Genomic DNA, 11,571 nt, shown 5'->3' with positions numbered 1-11,571 from the left:
AGTTTTATTAAATCAATTTAAAAATAAAATAATGTACTGATTTAAACTAAACATATTAACGTAGAATTACGCACTCTGTGCGCCTTAGCGCGAACCATTTGAGTTAGAAACGGAGATGGCAGGCCAGAGCTTGACATTTTTGCAATCATGAAAAACACCTGCAAGGCCTGAAAAAGATCAAATAAGAAAAAGTAACGCAAAATTAACGCAAAAGTAACGCAAAAGTAACGTAAGCATTACTTTCCATGAAAAGTAACTAAGTAACGCAATGAGTTACTTTTTTGGGGAGTAACTTAATATTGTAATATGCTAACTAAACAAATAAAGACACATGCAATACCATCATTGACATGATATTGTGCACTTACGTCCTCAATAACGCACACGGCAACACAACAGAAAAGTATACAAATAACATGCAGCTCAGGAGCAGCTGTAATCGTGTCTGCAGTGAACTATAAAGTAAAATGGCGAAACTTCGCATGTGCACAAATACGTGAGTCTAGGGAGTGACGTCAGATCATCAGTCCAGCAGGGAGTTTTCCACAGCATTACTTTTAAAAGTAACTTTCCCCAACACTGGTCAGGAGTGCAAACGTTAACCCATAGGTGGGGTTCATTGTAACAAACAGAGGGTTTATTGTTATACCTGCTAGAAAATTGAGTTTAAACACAAATATTCAATAAAATTCTGCCTATATACTAAAGGTGGATATTGTTTCTATTATAGATAGATATCCACACATTCATCCATCCATCATCCTTCATCGAAACATCCGTTTATTATGCAGCATTGAATATGAATAAGACAAAAAAAATCATATTTGTGAGTTATTTCTCCTGATATTGTATTAACAGTTATCATTTTGATGAATAGTATTTACATTTTTATCGTTTCATTATAATTGTATACCTGAGGCTTCATTATAACACTGTGTGACAACTAACCCCGCTGTGTAAAAATGTGTTTAATCTCAGCTATCAGTTACTAGGAGTTGCTGACATGTTTCTGTTATGTTTTAGGTAACAAGACAGTGATTAAAATAATATATGGTTGGATTTGGTGACTTACACACACAACTCAGAAATAAAAACACATAAGATGAAGAAATTTACTTTTATGCCTCCTAAACACTTTTTGTTCAATATCTTAAACAAAACACATCAAAACTTTTCACAAATTCACAGGAGATCCTCTGACATTAATAGAAAAAGACCAAAAGCACAGATTGCTCGGCCCTGTAGAAATATGTTTTACAATTAACCCTTCGTTAGTTTGTGTCCTGCTCACCCATACACTTGAGATAAGAGTATAATTGTTATAATAATAATAATAATCATCATATATAATTCAAACATTCAATAACACCAACCAATTCAGTAAATGAATAAAACATATGAATGTAAATAATAACCCAAACCCTGATAAAACAATGCCATTATCTTAACTGTCTTTGTAAAATATATTTTATAATGTTTTGCAGAGGTGTACGCTACTTAAGGATTTTAGTTAATTTTTCTAAGCATCTGTGCTCAATCAGAGTGTTTGTCTTGGGAAAAAATGTACTTTCCTTTACTAAAAAATGTTCACTACATTGTAAAGCATAGAATCATACTGTGTATATTGCATATTAATACCTAATTACATAAATATTGTGTATTTTTACTTTCTTGAGTAAAAGTATGTAAGTACCTTTTACTTAAGTAAAAGTAAAAAAAATTACTAAATGTTTAATGTACTTAAATATTAAATATAAACCAAAACCTGAAAATATGAAATGTAGTGGAGTAAAAATGATGATAATATGCTTTAGAATGTATGTTAACACTGATAAAATACGAATACTTGAAATTTTACTTTTATGTATAAAGTAAAAATACTTAAGTACTTTACACTTCTGATGTTTTGTCATGTGAGCTGCATGTGTTTCTGACAGATTTAATGAGATTTATTTGAAGATTATCTACAAAGTTTGTTTAGATGTGAGAACAAGTGTTGTGTATTTTCATCCTTTACTCACTGACCTTTAAAAACTTATCAAACGCTGCAAAATTGATAACTAACATTGTGAAAGTCAAGGACACTCACCCTCCCTCTCTCTCTCTCTCTCTCTCTCTCTCTCTCTCTCTCTCTCTCTCTCTCTTTATGGTGTAACGTTGATGCACTCCCCTCATAACTTCATTTTAAACTTCATAACCTTTATAACTTCATAACTCTTGCTCTGAACTTTTCTCTGATTAGACCTCTGAGCACACATCTACTGTATGAGATTTCTTCAGCTGTTCAGTTCGCTTTATGAAATTAAGGAAGTTTTCCCAGTAAAAGCTCACGTGCTCATGGGGAAGTATGTCACCTACATTTGTCCTACAGATTCTGACGAACAAAGACGACCTCTGATCTCTAAATACTTGACACAGTCAGTGGTCATTCAAGATCATCTGAGGGTTGGGGTGTGGATCGCCCCACTCAAAGAGAGAGAGAGAGAGAGAGAGAGAGAGAGAGAGAGAGAGAGAGAAACTTACCCTTTAACTCAGTGACGGGAACATGTTTGTTAAATAACTAACTCTGAGCAAACAGTCAATACACAATAACACACACACACACACACACACACACACACACACACACACACACACACACACACACACACACACACACACACACACACACACACACACACACACACACACACACACAGAAGGGAGTTTGAGGAGGTCAAACTGTATCTGCACTGAAATAACATCTAGACCTGGGGTTTACAAAATGTATGATGTCAAAGACACCCAAATATGATGAACTTTTTGGAGGGACCCCCTACCCAAAATAAATATATAGTAGAAATGTATACATTTTTATGTAGTATAATGAATATATTTTTGGCTACACTATGAATGAGTAAAATACCCCAATGAGTAAAATAAAGAAAACACACAAAGCAAATATAAATCTTTCTATAATGTATGTAGCAAGAAATAAAATATAAACACCTAATGAGGGGGTGGCTTCTGGGGCTCAAGCCCCGAATGTTTTGTCAAAAACCCCTCGAATCTTTTCAGATCTGTAAAAATGAATTCATCCAGTACACTAGGTGGCAGCATTCAGCTTTAAACTCTCCAGTCCTCCACTCCAGTGAAAACGAATGAGAGATTGAAGTTGAAGGCAAATTAATATTCTGAATCTCCCAACAGTAAACGCTTTTTTAAAGTGTCTTTATTAGTGCCTTCGTTATTACTATAAAAGTGTATATTAATAGATATGTGATGTAAATACTGTTAAATAGCATCAACTGATATATTATCTGCATGGCTAACGGCTAATGTTAGCGTTCTGGTCTAGTCTTCTGTGCTGCACACTGTTGTTGTAATGTTATATTTTAAAGTACATGTAATCAAAGTGAATTAAAACATATCCTTTTTTTTATAGATGGATATACAATTTTTTTTTAAGACGTCACAAGTAAGAAGGTGATAAAAAGTTACTTAGGCAGCTTATGTTTTGTCCATATACATTTCTCTGAAATTCGCAATGATTTCACCTCAGAAATACATTGATAGACCGTTATAAAATGTAATTCCTCAATCTCTTACATTAAAATATCCTTATGTGTGATAATTGTCAGTGCAAAGAGAGAGAGAGAGAGAGAATGAGAGAGAGAGAGAGAACACTCCCATGAGCAGGCGAGAAATTGTTTTGCAAGTGAAGTCAAAATTGTTATTCTTTCGTATGTAGCTTTATAGTTACTGGATTCGCCTACAACAAACATATTTTTGGATAAGAGAAGTTATAATGGACACAAAGGTTCTCTGTATTGTCATTTTAAATCTGTAACACAACACATTTTGACAATGACACTTTAACTTTTCTTATCCAAAAATAAGATAAGATAGGATTAAAAAATAGTAATCGGATTAAAAAATGTTACTTTATAAAGCTGCTGTAAATGGAGAAAAAATATGAGCAGGGGACCATGCTTCGAAACCCCTAGATTTGGGCTAAGCCCCCAATGTCTACAATGTCTGGCTCCGCCCCTGACCTGATGAATACATTGTACAATTTTTCTTTGGCTTATTTCTCTTAAATATCTGGGGACCCCATGGAGGCCCCCTGGGTATCTCCGGACCCCAGTTTGAAAACCCCTGACTTAGTCAAGTTCAACTTCACAGATGACATCACGAGACTCTGTTACAAGTGTGTCAGGAGATCAGAGAAATATTTAAACCATCAGACACAAGATAAAGAGTTAAATATATCAGATCACTGATACCTAATGCTGATGATGATGATGATGAACTGTGTGTGTGTTAGTCCTGATTCACACACCTGCATCTACACAACACAACAGCGGACACACACTGAGCTAATGTGTAGCAGATCTGTGGAGGTCTTAAATAATTCAAGAGTTGATGATGATAAAAATCTAATGAGTTGAGAGACACATTTATATTAAAAATCCATGTGGAATTGAAATGAAAGTGTAGTATAAAAGGCTGAATGGTCACATTCACTCAACAGAATGGGTTTTTGTGGTCTCCTCAATGCATTTGGAGCTAACAGACAGTTTGGTTCAAACAATACAGAGCGGTCGTCAAGGGGATCTGATGGGAATGAATCTCAGGTCTTGTGGTCGGGGGCCCATTAAGGTTCTGCATGGCACAGTTTACTAATCTGAGTCTGAGGAGGGGTGGCGGCTAAATCTTGAGAATGTGGGCGACTGAGTCTGCCTTTCTGTCTGTCTATACATGATCTCAGGCCACCACCCAAAACATCAACACATTTCTGAGTCTCATCACAGCTTCTGAACTTCACCATAAATCAATCAAAGCGTGAAACCCAACACACACCCCAACAAACCACTAATATTCAGAAGACATTCACATTATAGTTCTGTTCAGCTGGCGTGGGTTGATTTCATCCAACAGCACATCACAAACAATGTGTTGCAAGTGAACAATAAATATCGATATATTGACATGAACATAAATAAAATAATGACATTTACATTTCTGCATTAGGCAGCAAATGGCGGATCAAAGGATCAGCGGCCCCTGCGACACAGACGTCATACATTAACAACAATGGAAGTTCATGGACCCCTGTGTGGAAGGATGGGGCCTCCATCGCATGTTTTCAGGTCAGTGATGAAAGATTCACTGTTGTGTTTTGTTTAAGGGAGGAGTTGTGTGTGTTTGAATCACATGTGATCATGAAACAACAATCAAGTTCAGGGGCCCCAATACTCCTCAAAAACTCTGACTGAGACCCTTCATTATAAACTCAGCTTTCAGTGTGTGTGTGTGTATGTGTGTGTGTGTGTGTGTGTGTGTGTGTGTGTGTGTGTGTGTGTGTGTGTGTGAGTGTCTGTCTCTGTGTCTGTGGGATCTTAGTGATTCTGGGTTAATTCATTAACCAATGAATCATTAACTATTTAGAGACCAAGCCTCAACTCTTAAAAACAATACAGACACACACAGAGACAGACAAACAGACACACACAGACACACATACACACAATGTATATTTTGCTAAGAGTCTTGAGGGTCCAGCAGGGGTTTTTAGAGGTTAATTTTAGGAAGTGTTTCCCGCTATTGAAAAACACAATAATGGGAAAACTAAGACAGTATGTATAGACAAAGACGTGTGTAGAGAGAAAGAGAGCTGAAGTGAACACACACACAGACTCTGAAAACACAACAGACAAGCAAACAGACGACAACAACAATAATTTTAATTAGTAGATTTTTATAATAACAATAATCATAATATTTTTAATTAATATGTCTTCTATTTTAATTTTTTACATATGTTAACAAAAGCCCAGCAGTTCAAATCTTCATAAACATCTTACCTTCAATAAAACCTTCAAACAGATTCCACCATCATCAGTTTCATCTGAAAACTTCACATCTGAGGCTGACAAAACCAAAACAGAAACAAAGACATTCAGAGATATTAAAGAGTTGTATGAACATAAAGTTTGAGGTTCAGAGAGAAGCGTCTGTGTGATGTCCTGTAGAGATCATGTGATGAAACTGAATCTCTTTATAAACTGACTGTCAGGAGGACAAACTCAGATGTCATGTTAGCTTTACTCTACAGGCACATTAACATTAAACATTACATACACACACATTAACACATGAACATACATTACACGTTATCAAGACCTCAACTCAATTCTCTTTAGATGATCTGAAGAACTTCCTCTTCACAGGTAACCACAAACAAAACATTCCACAACACTATGAGACGCTGTGTTGCCATGGTTACTCCTGATCTTTAGAAAGCCCATAATAACATTCAGTTCTCTGGGAAGGGTGTGTGTTCATAAACAATATAAAACACTACATAACATATAACAGAATAAGAACCTTGTAGACATCATATTATATCATTGAGCTGATCACTGCTATTCATCAATCTATTGATTCTACTTCTAACATCATTTAAGGAGCACACAGTGTTTACAAGATGTAATATAAGTCTGAGGTGTGTCCAGAATGTCTCTGTGAAGTTTTAGCTTAAAATACCCCACATGTCATTTATTATAGCATGTCCAAAATGGTCCTATTTGAGTGGGAGCAAAAACACTGTTTATGTGTGTGTACCTTTAAAAGCAAATAAGCTACCTAACAGAGTCAGTGTTTGCAGTTCAAATAGATCTGATTCCTGTGAATACAGTCTGAGAGAATAGTATCTTTAGCCACATTAGCACTATAATGCGCTAACAAACACATTTAGAAAAGCTTTGGTGTAAACTTAACCCGTGCAGTCAGGTGCCGTGGGCGGAGCTCTATCGGTGTGACATCACATTAACAACAACAATCAAAACAGCATGTCTAATAATGAGACTGCTTTGGTTTAGTGGGGATTATAAAAGAAGGAGAGGATGGATCACTGCTAACACACATTTATGTCCAAACACCTTGTAAAAGTGGATTTTGCATAATATGGGCCCTTTAAAGAAAAATACATTAGGAAATATTAAACATTGTCTCGCACTGCTGAAGTATTACTGCCCTCTGCTGGACAGGTGAAGCAACATCACTACTAACCTGTCTGAGGAAAATGCATGAATGTCTTTACAGGATACAGGATGTTTATTTAAGATTTCTAGTCTGTTGATGATTAACTTGGTGAATAATATTAGTTTTTTATTTATTTAACATCTTTTGAAATTAGTTTTTTAGATTTCCCAGTAAATCTTCAGAGAAAAGTTTAAAGAGATCTCTGATGCGTGTGAACTTTGATCAGGTGTGAAAGGAAAACATTAAAGCTTGTATTAAAACCTGTGTCCTCTGTTTGTCTTCTGCACATTCAGCTCTGATGTGATTTTTGATTCATGGTCCGTCTGATTAAATGACGTGGACTCGTCCTATTTTTCGCGGTTAAAGTGTGAGTATGTGTGGGTTATAAGCGACTGAACTTTGAATGGTGATTATCAGCTGATAATCTGAGCTCATATAAAGTCTGTCAATCTCAATCACTCGTTCACTGTGAGACATTCAGTCCATCCCTCAACATGCAAACCCACAAACTCTTCATCCTCACGCTGCTGCTGTCTCTACTCTTTTACTTACAGGTACATGACTTTAATAACGCTCAGATGAATCAATAAACATTAATTATGCAACATACATTTATATTTGCTTTATAGCTTTATGTTTATTGTAGGTTTTAAGTAAAAACATGACTTTCAATATAGTGGGAATAAAATCTGCTTTCTTTAAGTAATTCATTACAACAAAATAGAGATAATTGATTTGCTTGATGATTTTTATTGTAATTATCGGTTAAGTAATATCAACACACATTATTGATAGTGTAATTGTGTAAATGTCTCAAACCTCAATCTGCTTTATGAGATATATTCATTTTTAATTTTAATATGCTTTCTTTCTAACATGTGCATTAATGCAAACATGAATATTTGAAATGCTGATTCACTGACTGTATATGTCTCTGGTTACTGATTAAACAAAATGTGTTTGAGAGATTTCTAAATTTAGCTCATCAAAGGTCTACATTAGTTCATCCAGTACAGATGTTCAGCGTGTCCTGATGTCCTTCTAGCTCAATACAAGTGAAGATATTATGATGATAGATGTATAAATCTTACTGACGTTCATCAGGCCGAAGGACTCAATAGTCGCTTGTAAAGATTTAAATGGGACTCCTCATATAACACATCTCTCTGTTCTCAGAGATTCAGAGCTAATGGATAGTTTGATAAAGTCACATCTACAGCAGAAAAGAAACCTTGTTTAATATGAATACTAAAGCGCATGTTTTCATGTGATCCGCAGACTTGCTTCTGAACCTTTATTAGGGTTGCAAAATTCTGAGAATTTTCAAGGCTGGAAAATTTCCACGGGAATTAATGAGAATCAACTGGTAATTCGAAAAATTGCAGTTGCATAAGCATTAATATTAGATTAATATTATATTAAATCATTTATATTTGAATGATTTCTGTAAGATTTTTGATCAAATAAATCCACAGCTTGATGAGCGTAAGTATCAGGATTCTTCAAAATTTGTATTACCTTGCATGCATGTCTGCTTATGACCAAACAAAAGGTTTATTTATGTTTGTATATGCTACAGTTTATATACATTTCCCATAAATTCCTGTAAACTCCCATACATTTCTGTTAAGTTTACAATTTGGAATATTTCCAAAATTCCCATATTAAAGGTGGGGTGCATGATCTCTGAAAGCAAATGTTGATATTTGAAATCACCTAAACAAACACACCCCTAGCCCAATAGAATCTGGACCTTCTGTTGATAGACCCGCCCCACACATATGCAACCTGGGCAGCGGTGTTGGTTAGTAGACACTCCCCTTACTGCTGATTGGCTACAAGTGTGTTTTGGTACCTTTCCGACTCCCTTTTCCAAAGCGTTTTTCAAAAACCATATACCTTTAAGTTCCCATTGAAAGTTTCTTGGAAACTTTCTCCCCTTTGCAACCCTAACCTTTACCTGATGACATCACCATGATGTACACCTGCTGCAACATCAATAAACATGTTGTGTGTTGACTACAATGTGTTTGTAAAGTGAATTATTGGTATTATTATTCATTTTATTCTGGGTTTGATATTAAAAACATTTAGTTTTCTTCTGTATGGATTTAGTTACTGTGTTGATGCTGATGATGTGTAATACCTTCCTCTCTTGCACTCTCTCAGGTTGAGTCAGCACCTGTAGACAGTAACTGGGCCACAGGACTCGTCCATCGTGCCAAGCGCTCGTTGCTATGGCGATGGAACACACTGAAGCCTGTTGGTTCTGGATGCAGAGATCATTACGAGTGTGGAACAAACTACTGCAGGTGCGACTCTCAACACACCTCATACTGTATGAAGTTAAACAATACAATTATATAGAGCAGTGTTTCCCAACCAGGAGCCTCAATTTGACTTAAAATTATTAAAAATTGGACAAAACAAGCATTAAAATAAGCTTAAACAAGCAAAATCAAGAGGTTTCTTATTTTTTGGGCATTTTAGTAGTGAATATACATCTGTCTAGTCATTCCAAGCTCTAGTTAATTTTATTTGGAAACAATTGAGTGAGTGGTGGGCCTTCAAATATTGTTGTGCGCACCTATACATCATTGTATTATTTATTCATGAATATTAATAAGATTATGCCTGATATACATGCCTGTAAACATGCACTCAGGGCCGTTGCCGATGGGGTGAAAGGTGGTGACAATTATAGGGGGCCCCACTAGCCAGAGGGCCCAAAAAAATCCAGAAGTTATAATATATGGGCCCCTGTGCTGTTAATAATAGTATTTACTATTTAAGATTTTAATGAAATCCACAGAAAAATGAAATTTGGTGAAAAAAAGTTCAATATTTTTTGCTTACCCCACTGGCAGATTTTTAAGCACAAATTCACTTTAATTGCATGTTTTGTTATTTTCTTAGGTCATTTTGTTCATCAAGAAAATACATTTTCAGATATTTGTACTGAAAACAAGACAAAAAAATAATACTAAAAGTAAAAAAAGTTATTGTTTGCAGTGATAAAGAGTAAATTTGCTGAATCACGTTGTGTTTTGTGTGATATACATTTATCAAGTGCATGTATCAAAGGAATTCTGGGCCCCCTGAAAAATATAAATGTGGGCTCCCCGCCATCCTCCACCCATATCATATCATATACTCATACTGTATAAAACATGAGCATGTAGGCTAAGTATTTATTTAAATACTACACCAAAACAATGGCATTAAGCCATAACTTCAGAAAAATGGCTTAAATCATGATGCATCTAATAAAATAATTAATAAAGATAAGGAATTGTTATAATAATAGGCAAATAAAAGTTCTATAATATAATTTTCTAGTTTTTCCAATAGTTTTATCAGTCTGTTATCAAACAAAAGTAACTAAGTAAGTAAACTAAAAGTAAACATTCAGAAATTTGTATTTGTTTATAGTCTTGTTAAATAACGACTCTGTTTACTACACAAAAAGACAAGGATTTTGACTGCTTTAGTTTACACGTTGTACTCGGCAAGCGTAGTGAAAGTGTTTTGTGTATGATTTAGTGCAAATATTTGTATCTTTAAAAAATATTTATTTTTATCACAAGCTTCTGCTCTAACGGTCTTGTGGCCTTATATTGCGAATGCTTGCTTAGTCTACGAGGCCGTAGGGTGTCCTATCTGTAATTTTTAGCTCCGAAGTATGCTCATCAGCGCCCTCTTCGCATCCTTGATGCGGGCTTCGCCGAAGACCTCCACAGGTCCTGCAGACTCCACGCACTTTACCAACCCAGAAGTCCTTGACAAGAGAACAATCAGACCAATCAAACGACAGAAGGGAGGAGTTCACACTGAAGGACAACTTCTGTCCCAAAATATGACTCCGGTGCACCCTCGTGGACTTGTGTCAAGGGTCCCTAAGGTCTGCACTACATGAAGTGTGGACTCTGAGGAAGTCCGGAGTGTGCCATTTGGGGCCATTCATGCTCACAAACTTAAGCGGCCGCCTCACTCTGATTGGTTCTGTTCACAAGCTGAAGGTGGGACTTAGATTTTCATTGGTTCACTCTGATGTTTGTCACTGATTGAACTGAATCATTTACAAACTCTTTCGGGTCCGTTTAAACCATTTTATTAGAGAATGAGATATTGAATGTTGTGGGGCCCTCTGAGCAGTAGGGGCCCCAACAAATGTCACCACATTTCACCCCATCAGCGACGGCCCTGTTTACACGTCAACAAAAGTAGTGAAATAATTTTAAATTGTGTTTAACTTTCTCCATCATCTTCTTGTTTCAGGAAACATGTGTGTTCATTTAAAAACCAGCATGTGTACGACTGAGAAAGTTACGCTGGATTCTGGGACTGAATGATAAAAAGCTGATCAAAGTCTCTCTCCTTCAACGTATTAAAGATCAGATCTTAAAAACTCTGTTTCATTAAATATACATCTGACCAATGTGGCTAAAAATATCAACTTTGCATCCATAGTTTGATGTTTAATGTGATCAAATACAAACATCAATGGCAAAATGATTTTATTATCAGCATGAATTCTTTATTTAT

The 11,571-nt window shown here is 35.7% G+C and overlaps 1 protein-coding gene across 1 annotated transcript; it reads left to right on the top strand.

Annotated features, from left to right (window-relative positions):
- Positions 1-7,436: 7,436 nt before the first annotated feature.
- Positions 7,437-11,541, top strand: LOC129424080 (liver-expressed antimicrobial peptide 2). The gene is made up of 3 exons (XM_055180652.2): positions 7,437-7,580; positions 9,196-9,338; positions 11,305-11,541. Exons 1-3 carry the CDS (start codon positions 7,521-7,523, stop codon positions 11,345-11,347), a joined length of 246 nt encoding a protein of 81 aa, XP_055036627.2. The 5' UTR covers positions 7,437-7,520; the 3' UTR covers positions 11,348-11,541.
- The last annotated feature ends 30 nt before the right edge of the window (positions 11,542-11,571 follow it).

This window comes from Misgurnus anguillicaudatus, chromosome 9 (genome assembly GCF_027580225.2).
Source record: "Misgurnus anguillicaudatus chromosome 9, ASM2758022v2, whole genome shotgun sequence".
NCBI lineage: Eukaryota > Metazoa > Chordata > Actinopteri > Cypriniformes > Cobitidae > Misgurnus > Misgurnus anguillicaudatus.
The sequence above is the reverse complement of the archived record's forward strand: the minus strand, read 5'-3'. Positions and strand labels throughout refer to the sequence as shown.